This window comes from Leptonotus elevatus, chromosome 3, assembly GCF_054856555.1.
Source record: "Leptonotus elevatus isolate MCC_2025b chromosome 3, RoL_Lele_1.0, whole genome shotgun sequence".
Classification (NCBI taxonomy): Eukaryota; Metazoa; Chordata; class Actinopteri; order Syngnathiformes; family Syngnathidae; genus Leptonotus; species Leptonotus elevatus.
The window spans coordinates 6925092-6940810 of record NC_141241.1 but is presented as its reverse complement, the minus strand read 5'-3'; the positions used below and the strand labels follow the sequence as shown (position 1 = coordinate 6940810).

Below are 15719 nucleotides of genomic sequence, written 5' to 3'. Positions count from 1 at the left end.
AAATCAGGGTGGTCAAGATGCGCTTGACGTTGCGGAAGCAAAAACTGACCTGCTGGGGTCCGCGCATGAGATATCTCCATTTGTGGATGATATAGTCGGCCACGCATGTGACATGGTATATTGGAGACTGTCTTGTTATTAAAATATTCTTCAAATGATAATGATACTAATTAATTTGAATTATTTCTACAATGATTTGAAGGGATGATCCCATGCAGTTGTCATATTTATCAATGAAATACGATGACACCCACTGCACATGTATGACCACCTGCACCACCACTTAGACCAGCTTTTTGTGATTTTTTGGGGTAAAACTAAAGTAGACTAGCTCCACCAGGAAAATGAAGATGCACCCGTTTTTACCTGCCTGTCTATAAAAATATGTGCCCTGTGATTGACTGGTGACCAATCCAGGGTGTAATCGGTCTTCTGGTTTAACGTAATGTTGTATTTGACTTTGATTGGCAAACTTTTAATGCGTTCGCCTTATAATGACAAGTGAGTTTTATACATTCATCCCAGTAAAATTATTTTTCACAGTGTTGCCTTCATAGTGATAAACACTCTCACTTTGCAATAATGTATTATGTCTAATATCATGGTGTTATTTTACAGTTGTGTGGTCACTGAAGAATATTTAGCCTCTCTTGTGTGGCAAAATAATTCAAACAATATTACAAGCAACCCCATGGTGCATCACCTTTTCAGTTGTTATCTATCAGTACAAGCTCTTTGTGCTTTATGAGCCTTTGGGTGAGGAGAAGGTAGTTGGCGTCATTGGGCCCCAGGATGCCAGGCTCCTTAAAGCAAGCCACATATGCAAATGATTGGCCAATTGCAGATATACAAATATGTACCCATGGTCCAGGCGGTCTAATGGCTCCCGCTCCCCTCCCTCCTCTGGCTTGCTCAATGGCTCATTAAGATATCTGCTTGGTTTATTATGTGAATAAGTCACGGCTGGCTTGTTATGACCCTCCAGGTTCCTGTTTGTGCTGCAAGATGTGTGGCGCTCAATTAGGCTGCCTGGCTGGCAGAGTTAACCCTTCGCACCCTCCACATAGCCTGTGTACAGTGCGGGGAGGGGGGTGGTGGGTGTTTGAGGCAGGGATCAAAAGATCAATCCTAATACAGTGCTACCAAGCTGACCTCTCAGATGTAATAAAGGCGCCATCTTTCACCCCTGGGGCCTATTGGGCGCCTCCCACCCCATGAACAAACCTGGTATCTTTAAATTAGCTGACTGCCGTGGCCTGCAGGTAATTGCATTAGTTTATCAATGTTCACCACTATTTATTACTTGCTGTGACAACGCTAGCATCCCGGTGTTAATGTCCACAGTGAGGGGATAGGGAAATAAGGCCTTTGTGTGGCGTGTCTCTTTGCAAATAAAGAAGAATAAATCACTTGTTATTGGTTTTAGCTTCATAAGTTCAGTTTTAATGATCACCAGTAAACTTTAAATTCAAGAATCACCTTTCAGCCTTATTGAAACACAGTGGAGCTGCTAAAGATGAACACAATCCATTCCATCACATTGATCGACCGCTAATATATTTGACATTTTATAATAGTTTTCCATCGAAAAGTTCAATGAATTAACTCAAGGGAAAAACTTTATCATAAAATGTTTATTAACTGACAGGCAATCTGTTAACGTCCCTATAATATAAGTCAAGAACATCTTAGCTAACAGCTAATATTAAAAGAAATAGTCACGTCAAAAATGTTCTTTACAATATGTTCGATGAAAATGACACACAGTGCCTAAGGGGTCAAGTAGCAACCGTCATATGGTCGGGTTTGGTCATGTGACAGTCGTGACTTGAGTAAGGTAAAGATGTGGCATGATTGCTGTTCAGTAGACCACATGGTTTCATTTGGCCTCGGATTGTTTCATATACTCATATTTGACCACTTAGGGGTTTATTATTGTTGTTTTTGCTTAACTATAAAGTCACCCGTGGATGACCAGCATGAACTTCTGTGAAATGGTGAAACGATTCAGTGTTTGATCAGCAAGCGCATCTGGGTGGGACTCTTTCAGTGAGGGGCTTCTTTGGTTGAGACCAGTTTGTAACTTGGCACGTCACATGTAGAAGGAGGTTGCTTATTTCATCCCTTTCCCGCCAGTCGCCTTTTGGTTGGTTGTCTGAGTTGCCATCTTCCTGCAGTGACTGGTGTGGATCCACAGTGGTGTTGGTGGTCAGCAACACTTGAAATGACCCTGTCCATCTTTGCTAATCCCAGGTCATTCCAATCTCCTGGTGTAAGATTGCGGAGCGGTCATTTAACTGTTGAGAAACATGAGAGAGTGCAGTTACCAGGGGGTTACAATATTAGAAAATTGCATCATCAAAGAGTTGTTTCAATAGTAGGGTTTTCTCTTTTGGGCCAAATCCCAAAGATGCTATTTCAAACGGGTTTAGATTTGGTCTATTTCCTTTTCTCATTCTCATGTACCTAAAGGACAATGGGCAGGACTTTGGTCCGACTCATTCCTGCTTCCTGACAGCATTTTCAATTTATTTATTTTAATTTTAAAAGTAACGTGTTACTTTACTGATTATTTGATTTCAAAAGTAAACACATTATTAATTACTTTCTTAATTATTTTCAACAGATGCCAACAATTCTGAACATAAAAATGACAGCTGGTTTTGCCAATACTTTAATGACAGCACATTTTTAACAGTATTGTTTAAGGATAAGGTTGTTGCTGTGCAAACGAGTCGCGTAAACTGTAAAGACAGCAAAGTGCTCAAGTGGGCGGTCTTATCAGGTTTCTGAGAAAGATCTATGTTTTGCTCTTCTTGGTATCTTAATGAGGGATGAACTCAGCTTGTGTACTAGGACTGTTTTGTGATGTGAGGCAGAGATGAAGGAGTGAGATACCTTTTTTCAAAGTGTTCTGTTAATCTGTTTTTCCTCTGAGAACTAAGATTTTAAATATTCTTAGCTTTTGTCTAAATCAGATACTGAGCTTTATTTCCTCATCACACTTGGAAAGCTGGTCAGCGATCCACTGCATATCGACAACCATGTTATGCTAGAATCATTACAAGATTAGCACCTGCTTTAAAACCTTTATGAGAGCAGGTTTACTGTATGTGATTAAATCAGATTAGGATTGTCACACTGAAAAACAATAATACTGCATTTGAAAGAATCCCTCTGGCAGGAAGCAGATTTCCACACATGTACATTATGATCTGTCGGAGGTACCGCACAGACCAGCCATCATTCTCTGGCCCTCAGATGGATGAAAGCTCACGGTGCAACATGTAGATGAGTGGCGCTCCGCCGCTTGATCAGCCCTTTGCATATTTACTGGCAATAAATCACATCTAACACATCCTCCCTCCTTCCACTTTTGAACCTCCCAACTCTGGTTCACACTTTCTTTGTCATTCACTTTTTCTTTTTTTTCTTCTTCTGCCGTCTTTCACACTGCTTCCCTCATTTTATGCATTCCGCCGTCTCTTGATCCTGCTCCTTGCGCTCCCTGCTGCTTAATTAAAGCATGTATTATTAATGCGGCCATATCTTTGTCCATCCTTCTTCCCCCGTACATATGACTGCTACATTACATTTAAATTGTTTTGGTGTAATTCGCCTTTTAAAGTCCCCCATGTAATCAGTGTTTGCAGAGGCGAGGGAAAGTGGCCGAGATTACAAGCTTGTACTGCAACTTCCTGTTAGATGTGCGCCTTGCTCACTATCGGCGCCGTAATTAGGCCTGTTTTACAAAGCAAATCAAAATGGCTCCATTCTGCACAATATGAGCTTAATAAAAAGAACTTGTCAGAGTGTGCAGTCGCTGCCTTTGCCAAACCCCAGGGAAAGAGCGGCAACACTTCAGTGCTTATAGCCTTTTGATAACGGCCACCATTTTCCTCCGGAAGCCATCAAAATGCAGAATTAAAGACTTGTGGGATTTTTAACGTTCAGAGACACAGTTTCCTGTTGGATGATTTTTTATTTTTTCAATATCTCCTTTTGTCCCTTTGGCTCGTGATTTTTACAGAGTTTATTTACCAAGACTGTCAAACAAATTCCCACGTCTATAGCTGTATTTTGTTTCGCCGGATTTAGTTCCCATACAAAAAGGGCTAGTGAATGAGTTAATATGTGAAATTAATAACAGGTTAAGTATTTTTTATTTTATTTTTTGTAGGCAGGAAGCTGTCTATTGCTGTGAAGCAGACATAAGATCAACTCAAAACTAATTACTGTAGTTCAATTTTTAAAGTCACGAGTAGAAAAAGGAGATTGTCATTTCAACCGTATTTCATAGTTTTGAAATCTAAATCCTTTTGCTTAATGTTTGCCACGTTTAGCTTGTGTTTTCAATTTGTTAAATAAAGCATTAACCCGCCCCCCAAAAAACAAACAAAACAAAAACAGCCACCCACTAAAATAAAAAAAAGAAGGAAATCTAAATCCATCTTTGGGCTCGAACTTCTAGTAGATGTAATGGCCATACCGTACATAGTTTTATTTAAATACATTTGACACAGTACATAATAGAACTTGCAAATAAAACTTATTTGGCTGATGATGAGGTATTAAACCACATAAGCTTTGGGGTTGTACGTGTGAAGTCATGACTTTTCCCTTCAAAGTCACTTTCTTCTTGCCTTCTCTTATAACGATTATGCCTCATGAAACGCTTTTGACGCTTTGCCCATTTATCACTCCCCAAAACCGTCTGGTCCAACATTATCGATTAAGATGGCCAATTGGCTGGATGATTTAAAATGTACGTCCTTCATTGTCGCATGATGGGCGCAGAACGAGATTGAAATTGAGACCGAATGAGTGTAATAACAATAAATAAAGCAGATGAAGCAGAATCTGGCAGGCAGACAAAAGCTGTCGATAAGATTCTGCTGCGTCTTACAAGTGATTACCAAGGAAGTGCTCATGATTAGCTGTGTGGAGATGTTTGAAAAGTGTGCTGTGGGAACGAGATCTCCCTTTAATGGGACAGATGCTGCACTTGAGTAATGTGGTGCCTCTTCATGTCGAGGAGTAGGTATCACTGAAAGACTCAGTAATATTATACAAGAGTGTTTAAATATTTTAATTCGTCAGAGGGGCCCCTCCCATGTCCTGTATTACCCTGACAACCATCCTTCATCAGCTGAATGAATACATTATTCATTAGCACTAATTATTTTCACATAACGTCTGCCCTGATATATTTAACCTCCACATTACACCAGGGATAATGGCCTTGTAAAATTGAATTGCAAGAAAGAAGTGGAGTTGGAAAGCTCATTTAAAGAACATAAGAGAGTGACGGAGGCACCGGATGGGATGAGAGGGCTTTTGAAGCAATTGAAGAGGGACAGGAGAGGGGGGCTGAGGAGAAGAGTGTTAAGCAATTTGGGACAAGGAGCCCCGAAGTGACGGGACATTTGTTCCTGTCTCATTTGCATGTTAAGAGAAGGGCCCAGTAGGTCTCCGTCGGGTTTAGGATAAACCTTGACACCCCGCCGCTCTACGTTCAAATTGGCTCCCACTGGCGTGACTCAAGACCTCACCCATTAAAAGAGGAAAACCTGAACTTAGGGGTACGTTGTGGTGGGGATCTGTCTCGCCACACTTCAAAATAACTCTCGTACTCGTAAGTTTAACATTTCAGCAATATTACTAATGCTCAACTCCATGTTGTCTTGTCTGGCACTCACACTGTGCGATGACATGCACCTCAGCTAGCACAAGGATAATAAATAATAATAATAATAATAATGAAATAAATATGAAAGTTAGTCATATACAACCGGTTGCGAGGGAGTTAGGTCTGACATCTTTTTGAACAAATTTTTGGGTGCAGAATCCAAAACTGATCTCCGTTTTTCTATATTATGTCAAGTTTTTGAACTATAGAGCCCAGTTTTCTTAAAAATAGGAAAAATACTTACTTGACAAATAAGTGCATGTTCTATAAGAAATATTGACATAGAAAGAAATATGAAATAAATACCGGTAGGCATGAATGTAATGTTTATAAGTAACATTTATAATTAACAATTAATAGTTTTCCGTTAGTAGATATTGCTTAGTACTGACCAATTGGGGGCTATTCGCACTTCTCACCGCATCGTTTCAATTGTGACTGCACAAACAAATTGCTACTATAGCTGTAGATGAGTCCAACCATAATCAACTCTTCTTACTACAGTATTTCTACAACTAATCAGTAGAATTTTGCTTATCTGGAGGGTAAGCTGTGGAGAAAAAAAACGCATTATAAATATTATATATATTATATATTATATAATACCCCCCAATAAAACCATCCACCCATCCATTTTCTGTATCGCTTGTCTTCATTTAGGGTGATGCAAAACCAGGAGACCAAAATATCAGAAACATCTCTTATTATGATGCGCTGCCATTTTACATCAATTTACACGAAAACTAAATCATAAACACGATCTCTCTGTCAGTCCAGCATTATTATATTGGTAAATGCAGAGTTTTTGACACCTCTTTTCTATTGAATTTCATCATATTTCACAGGTGCGCTTAATGTTGTGGATGGGGAGTTTAGACATTTACAAATGCGATTTTATGCTAAGTAATAATGCAATGATCATTTCAGAGTGACATTAATACGCATTTTTTCTCTTTTGTTGTGTTTGCTGCAGAGGCGACCACGTTGATCTGCAGGCTATGTGAACATAAATGTGAGCGAGCTACTTTGTATGCTTGATGTCGGGTAATTGCAGTTCATTTCAACTGGGAAAAATCGAATTCTCACGCCTTTTTGTGTTGGAGGCCCAGAAGGCATCGCTGTCTTTGTGTAAAGTATCTGTCTCTCTGACATTTAGATTTGCCTTTTAAAGATGGCATTTTTCAAAACTGGCATTCCTTCATATGTTTTCTACAGGCGACAAAATTATTCTTTGACATCCCAGTCATTGTTGCTATTAAGTGACACATTTATCCAACCTTAAGCCATTTTCTTTTCCTTGGTAATAATGATATTATTTCATGCTATGGACAAAAATGGTTGTGTCTGAACATAATCATTACCAGCATTGTCCAAAGACGACTTTCCTAAATGCCAAACCATTCCTTGGACCTTGTGCCTGAAGCAAGTGAAGACGCAGCTCATCTGCAGGCAAAAAAACAAAACAGAACAGACGTAAATATGTGCCACATGAGTGTGACTTATATGTCAAATAAATAACCTATAATGGCAATAGCTTGATGGGGCTTGATGGCTGCTGAGAGTGTGCACTTGTCTCACTGAGGAGTAATGATGTCTTCAGTGAACGACTGGCATGTTCATCCTTGAATGACTCCTTTGGATTGCTCGAATTTTCCAATTACTGCTCTCTGGTGCCTCACAATCGACCTTTACCTACTCCGAAAATTACCATGCTATCCCTAAATAATTTCCTCAACAAAGATGGTGCTTTGCATTATGAAATATTCACAACTCAATTTTCCCTGCTCTATCAGACTTTGGTGCATGCTATAATTACATAATAATCCATAATGTAATTCATTTTGCGCGTTTCGGGAATTGGAGTCCCTGTCCCGGTAAATATGTCAGTGCAAATATGTGGATGGCTGTGTTGCAGAACTCTTTCTTTCTTTCTTTCTTTCTTTCTTTCTTTCTTTCTTTCTTTCATGGCGGTGACCTATACCTCTATTGGCCGCCCTCCTGCAGCCATTTTACAATCAGGAACTAGAAATGAGAAATTATATGAATACAAAGTTATTTGTTTTTGAACTACAATCATTAAAAAAAAATCATCCACTAGAACATATTAAATTGTAAATATAGTGCAGCGTTTTTGTAAAACACTATTATGTGTATTGTATATACTGTGTTTCTATTACTTTGGCGATGGCTGGAGCGCGCCACCTCTGCCTCATAACCAGGAAATGGGCGTGTGCAGTACATTAAGTTTTAGTATATTAAAGTTTTAAAAAAGAAAAAAAAGAAAGCTGTTTCTTTTCCGGTTGTTGTTTCAGGTCTTTCTGGTGAACTGCTGTTGATATAGCGCCTCCATAATGGCGCAACAGTGCAACTGCAGTTAAAATGAGTAGCTGCCGAGCTCAATCAACACAACTGAATCGCTGTGTTGAGCGATATTAGTGGCTCAGGCTGGAGGTGGCCACCTCTGAATTTTGTACACAGGAAAAACTCTGATTCAACTGTGATGTATCAACAAGAGCCGATTTTTTTCCATTTCAATTCTTTTTTTTTTCTCAGTGAATCAATGACATGCGGTTTCTTTTTCTAGTCTGTCAGAGAATGGTCCAAAGCATTACAATTGCAGCAATGCAGCAATTCATATTCATTTACAATTTTGTGATGTTACGTGTGTGTGACCTTCAGTTGCCATGCAGTAAAATTAGTTGATGTTATAGAAACACTTGAGAGGGCACTGCATCACCATAAAAAAACAATTGGTTATGGGAATTTGTATCAATAAAAGTTAACAGGGAGTACTTATGTTTGCAGTGTTAAATAATTTTAAGCTGGTCTTGTGTGTGTGTGTGGAAGTTAATGTTTGTGGAAAATATCTGTTAGTAAAATTAATGGGCCCAGTCTCACAGCAGAATAGAAAAATGACACTGTTGACCAGAGAAGGCTTAATATGAGAAGACAGAATTCAGATTTACCTCTCTCACACACAAACTTTCTTCCACTTAAAACGCTCTCACGTCATCTACTTAAAGACTCTCTCACACCAAACTGAAATGTTCTCACTTATACAAAACCACCAAAATCATATTACACCACCTGAAGATGAAAAATGAAAATGGGCCTGTTTTACGCTGTGCACAAGAGCCGTCCATCTTTCCTTGTCATCCCCTCATGAGAACGATACTTCAGACAATGAATACCGATTTAGGAATAACTCCTCAAGTCAGCCGAAGTTTGTCGCTAGCTCGCTGATGGGGTTGTAAGAAACAACTCGACTTCCTACTATAAGCAAGATGCGCCACATGCGCATGCGTCCAGCTCAGCTAAGCTCAGGACTGTCGGTAAAATGTCGAAATCTGTGATGATCTCTTTTGCTATTCAATATCTTTTAATGAGGCGTAAAATAAAATGAACAGATGTAGTCAAAACAGCCAATGTTTTTTACTTGTATACTCATTCTGCTAACTAATTTTTCAAAACCGCTTTGTCATTGTTATCAAATTGTGACTCCCTTCATTTACTTGATACCAATTAGTGTTGAATTCCCATTCCTCAGCGTATTCCTGAATACTTTGCTCGGAGGAGGTGTAATTTAAATGGCATCAGTCACTGTACCCCTGCGTGAATGAGAATTATGTCCACACTCATATCTCATGTGACACACAGCAGAGGAAGGAAAGAGTGCTATAATTCATCAAATGTTATTATCAAGCTAATTATAATGGGAAATATAGTCAAGACTCCCCTTTCTGCTTCAATTAAGAATGGATTAACAAAATGATCCGCGATGCTAATCATGTTCAGAATAATTGATCATTCATCTGAAGATGAATGAGGCCGAGAACTAAAACTCAACAGGACCTTAATTCATTTAGAGGACTCAGGAAACATGTTTGAATTATTTAGAATTGACTGATATACAAAATAATATTTTGTGGACACAAGCATTACATCCTATAATAAATGTAAGGACAGCAATCACCACTTAACATTCATGTCACAAAATGGCTCAGTGGTACTTGGCCATGCTCTATTAATTTGCAGAGTGTGCTCACTTGGTGTCATGTCTTTGCAGCGCCGGTCCCCTATGACTCTTACCTCCCATACTCATGCACAAGGGGGGGCCCTAATTAGATTCTCATGTGTATTTAATAGACTCACTTACTTTTGTCCTGTGAGAGAGCTCAGGACGCTATCAAGCACTTCAACGGTTGATGCGTGACCAAGTTTGAGACCGAAGGACCAGGCACTGTTGAATCTGAGGAGTACATAAAGTAATACTTCAGTTAGGCGTCTTATTTTTCTTTTTCTTTTTCTTTTTTTCCCTTGCATGCTGATTTGAAAACACAAATTGAAAAGAAAGAATTTTACCCCAACAAACCAAACAGGTATCAGATGCTAAAGCAACTGCCAGGATTAACTGTTCAAATTTCTCACTCAAAACTTTAGAGTCAATTTACTTTTAATGGCAAACATGACTTTACTTTACTTTACTTTACTATATAAAAACGAATATAACTTACATGTTTTATAAATGTATTGCAGATTGAAATACTATAATATTATTTAATAGTTTTAATGTGTGCCCAATTTTGTACAAGCATTGTGAACAAATGGAACATTAGCACTGATGCTAGCCATGACATGAGTTAAATTTATATGCTGGTGAAAACTAAAATTGGCATGTTGAATCCAGTTTAAAAAAAAAAAAAACAGAACGTCAAGATATTTCAGCGTGCCCTCCAGATAAGCAAAATTCCGCTGATTAGCTGTAGTAAGACCATACATAGTAAGAAGAGCTGGTTTATGGTCAAAAGGATTTTTAGGTACAATAACTAAAATGCACCCTCTCCCCATCAAAAAGCCCACATCAATTAGAATGATGCACTAAAAATTATACTATTACTATTTAGAATCAGACTTTAGAATTGACTGGCAACGAGTTCAGGGTGTACCCCGTTTACTGCCCGAAGCCAGCTGGGATAGGCTTCAGCGCCCCCCGTGACCCTTGTGAGGACTAAGCGATTAAGAAAATGGATAGATGTTTAGAATCAGGTCTATCTGTACGATTGTTCAACTCAGCTACATAAGGTTGACTGTGCAACAAACACTATTGTGATTGTAAATAAAAGGTGAACATTGGGCCCTTTGAATTTTGTCTTGTATCCTAATGAGGACAAACATCTGGACCAATCTCACACCGACGGGCTGTGATGGATGTGACCCCCGTGGCCAGCCCTTGGCCCCTAAACCCGCCAGGACCGATCGAGCAGAAGCCCAGCTCCTGTTAACGTGCTGCATGGCAACATAAATCGGTTCTTGCACCGCTTAACTGTCCAATTTGCATGCCCCCTTCACAAAGACAACTCTTAACAACACAGGCATGCCTGCATGTAGATGAAAATGATATGCCGCCCAGTTCAACTATGCAGAAAAATCACACTGACATACTGACAGATGGAACTTTTCTTCTCTAAATATGAACACCACAGAAACACAAAGACAGAGAAAAAGGAGCGAAGACGTCCGTTGGGAGAAGGCAAGATAAAGAGGGTGGTGAGCCGGGAGTCTGGGTAGTTTTATCTGGTGGGCAGGGAGACAGTGGAGGGAGGATCTGTCTCTGTTAGAGAGGACAAGGCCCTGTTATTAAAGCCATTTATCACTGGCTGAATATTCCCCCTTTAATAGGCTCTGTCGTTAATTACCTAACTTTGTCAAGATAGGGAGTCTGGGGCTCTCTGTTCTCTTGGCAGGCACGTACACTCACACACACACACACACACACACACACACACACACACACACACACACACACACACACACACACACACACACACACACACACACACACACACACATACTTGCCTCTGTGTATTATGAGGACATTTTTTCCAAACCGGTTTAATTGTGTATTACAGGGACACCCCTTTCTGCTAATGCCAGAGAGATGGGACTTGCACCCAAAATTTTTTTTTGGGGTTGTCCAGGAAAATTTCACTTCAAAACTTGAAAAAACTCAACACACAAAAAAAAGAAAAACCTGAAAAAATCCGTAATTGTGAGGACATAGATAATGACCTAAATAAGCCACGCCCATTGCAAAAATGGTAATTATGAGGACCAACTCACATTACAAGGACAAAGTTTACACAACACACAGCAACCATGTCACTGAAGTGATTTGAAAGTTCTGGCATTCTGACTTTACACAAACTAAAATGGCATTGATGTGTAATGACTTACCTGATATAAGGACACATTGTTGTACATAACAATACTGTGAAATGCAAAGTCATACCTGATCTGTCCTAAAATTGTAAGTTTTAACATGGTGCTCATGTTACAACTTACAATTTTAGGACAGACTGAAACTGGTATGTTAATAAAACTGCTTCTTATGTGAACAGGTTATCTAGGTCAAACACAGCTTTGTAATGGATAAGCTCGACATGAAACCAGATGCAAAAGAGTCAGTGAACATTGAACATTTTATTCTTTAAAACATGACTACCTCTCATCTTAAAGGATGAGCAGTTTTCTCATAGCTCATTCCTGAAATACCTTCGGATTTCTGAATTTCTGAAACAGGTTCAATGTAGGAAGTGTCCGAAGTACTGTGAGAATCTGGAACATATTCCTCTGCTAACGAATCCTCACTTGAACTGGATACATCAGCAACCTAATTTTTTAAACGAAAACAATTATTACATACATACATACATACACATATTGTCGCTGTTCTGTGAAAAACACTTCCACCATAGGAGCTACCGGAGAGCAGCCCGCGACCTAAAAATGGAAACGTGTTTTTCACAGGACAGCAATGATATCCATATATACAGTAGATGCACACATACTTATGCATATATACAGTGGCTCTAAAATTAACCTGCCAGATGCGGGTTAAAATTCATTTTGGCGGGTGGTCATAAATATTTACTAGCTTTACTTCGCTGTTACTTAGTGATGTTACACTCGAAGTAGAAGCTTGAGAAAAGTGTCGAGCGCTCGCGGCAGAAGTAGCTCCCGCCATTGATGGGCTAATGTGCTAAAGTTAATTTACCAAAGGTCTTCATCATCAAGCAGTTTTGCATTTTTTTTAAACGGGATATGTGCCAGATGCTGGAGCAAACTAGAAAAGCATTTAGAACCTAAAGTTTGTGCACATACTAAAGATTATTATAAATCTAGTCACATTTATTCGAAAGATGAGATGAAGCATTTAACAAGAGGGATAGTTAATATGCTTAATCTATGGCATTGCCCCTAAAACAGATATTGTGTGATACAGTCCTTCAGTTACAGTAGACTTTTCTATTTTACCGAGTCAGACAGTCGTTAAGATTGAGACAATTATAAAATACCCATCATGCCAGTCCATTCTAGTGCAGCGAAAGGTCCAAAACATAAAGCACATTTATCCAAGCTTGATACAAGTAAATTAACTACCTGATGTTTACACTTCTGTTTAAAAAAATAAAATAAAATTGATAGCGAGTTCATCTCTAAAATCCACCATAAATAAATTAATGGGAACAAAAGATCACTACAGTGCATAATCCAAATCACCAAACTGCCAACAAATCTTCAATTTGAGATATTTTTAATGTTGACTTGTAGGAATTTTAGTCCCATACAAGCTTATTGTTGGATACAATATTTTGAACGTCTTGGCAATACACATTGCATAAAAAATTGTTGTGATTATATTTGTTAGTTATATAGTTCAGCCCTAGCATCTACTCTACACTCTTCACTCCTAACGTCTTGCTTCTGAAAACTGATTTCAACATCAATATTCAAAAAGAAATCTCGTCACCTGGTCAACTTGGTCTGTGACAGCTACGTCTTCAGCTATGTCTTCAGGTTTTGCTTCAGTTGAAACCTGGTACACATGAAGAGAAAAATACATATAAAATTCAATTCTTAGTAACACGACTGTACCTGTGCATTTACACAGTTACAGTACATACAGAACAATTAATAGGTTAAAGTATTGTAAATGCAAACTCATTTTATTTGCCATTACAAAAATAAATAAATAAATCCTTCTGCACTACAGGTTTGTGTAAATTGGCGACGTCTATTTTTCACAATGAAACAAAAACAAGAAAATACACAGTCCTCAGAGAATCCATACCTGACCAGAGTATGAATTGTATAATAACTCCAAGCCCTCAAAACTTATTTTACAGTCACGGTGTATGAATACACTGTCCTCAGTGTCAGTTATTCACAACTATAACATTGTGAGGACTAAGTATCTGTGAGGGCTGCACAGTATTGACAAAACATGCGACATGGGTATTTTATACAGTAATGGAGATTATTTCGACATTGAACATGGACCTAAAAAAAAAGGATCTATCTATAGCTATATATTTTTATAATCCAATGAAAAAAAATACACGATAATCCGGAAAAATAAACATGCTCATTGTGATCTAATCTTATCCAATTAAGTTATTTTTTGTTAGTAATGCCCCTCGATACGTTTCTCGTATGGCGATGCACAATTAAGGTAGTCTCTGATTGGTCAAAGTCAGACTAAAGTATACAATCCAATATTCATTTGTTGCTTGTCTTTGCAATACACATATTGCATGAGCCATTCGTGCGACAAGATATTTTTTTATATATTGTGCCAACGTCTTGCTTCTGAAAAATGTATTTCAACGTCAACATTCAAAAAGAAATCTCGTCACCTGGTCAACTTGGTCTGTGACAGCTACGTCTTCAGTTATGTCTTTAGGTTGTGCTTCAGTTGAAACCTGGTACACATGAAGAGAAAAATACATATAAAATTCAATTCTTAGTAACACACAAGTCTGTACCTGTGCATTTACACAGTTACAGTACATACAGAACAATGAATAGGTTAAAGTATTGTGAATGCAAACACATTTTATTTGCCATTTCAAAAATAAATAATCCGTCAGCACTAATGGTTAGTGTAAATTGGTGATGTCTATTTTTCACAATGAAACAATTAATAGAAAATACACAGTCCTCAGAGTGTCCATACCTGACCAGAGTATGAATTATGAGGACTGTATGTGTAACTCCAAGCCCTGAAAACTTATTTTACATTCACAGTGTGTAAATACACTGTCCTCAGAGTGTCAGTTATTCACAACTACGACATTGTGAGGACTATGCACCTGCGAGGGCTGCACAGTATTGACAAAACATGCGACATGGGTGTTTTATACAGTGATGGAGATTATTTCGACATGGACCTAAAAAAAAAGATCTATCTATATCTATATATTTTTATAATCCAATGAAAAAAAAATACACGTTAATGCGGAAAAATAAGCATGCTCATTGTGATCTAATCTTATCCAATTAAGTTATTTTTTGTTAGTAATGCCCCTCGATACGGTTCTCGTATGGTGATGTGCAATTAAGGTAGTCTCTGATTGGTCAAAATCAGACTAAAGTATACAATCCAATATTCATTTGTTGCATGTCTTTGCAATTCACCTATTGCATGAGCCATTCGTGCGACAAGATCTTTTTTTTTTTATAAATTGTGCAACGTCTTGCTTCTGAAAAATGTATTTCAACATCAACATTCAAAAAGAAATCTTGTCACCTGGTCAACTTGGTCTGTGACAGCTATGTCTTTAGCTATGTCTTCAGGTTGTGTTTCAGTTGAAACCTGGTACACATGAAGAGAAAAATACATATAAAATTAAATTCTTAGTAACACGACTGTACCTGTGCATTTACACAGTTACAGTACATAAAGAACAATGAATAGGTTAAAGTATTGTGAATGCAAACACATTTTATTTGCCATTTCAAAAATAAATAATCCGTCAGCACTAGTGGTTTGTGTAAATTGGTGACGTCTATTTTTCACAATGAAACAATCAATAGAAAATACACAGTCCTCAGAGTGTCCATACCAGAGTATGAATTATGAGGACTGTATGTGTAACTCCAAACCCCTGAAAACTTATTTTACATTCGCAGTGTGTAAATACACTGTCCTCAGAGTGTCAGTTATTCACAACTACGACATTGTGAGGAC

General features: G+C 38.3%; 1 protein-coding gene across 2 annotated transcripts in view; it reads right to left on the bottom strand.

Annotated features, from left to right (window-relative positions):
• Positions 1-1491: 1491 nt before the first annotated feature.
• LOC147176779 (uncharacterized) overlaps positions 1492-15719 on the bottom strand; it is a 22636-nt gene continuing 8408 nt past the window's right edge. For both annotated transcript variants that reach the window (XM_086072420.1, XM_086072419.1), the window contains 7 exons: positions 15279-15344; positions 14386-14451; positions 13500-13565; positions 12242-12359; positions 9846-9938; positions 7051-7132; positions 1492-2297 (listed from right to left, as the gene is read on the bottom strand). In XM_086072420.1, the coding sequence (XP_085928546.1) occupies positions 9865-9938; positions 12242-12359; positions 13500-13565; positions 14386-14451; positions 15279-15344 (390 nt within the window). In that variant the 3' untranslated portion in view covers positions 1492-2297; positions 7051-7132; positions 9846-9864. The remainder of the gene's footprint in view (positions 2298-7050; positions 7133-9845; positions 9939-12241; positions 12360-13499; positions 13566-14385; positions 14452-15278; positions 15345-15719) is intronic.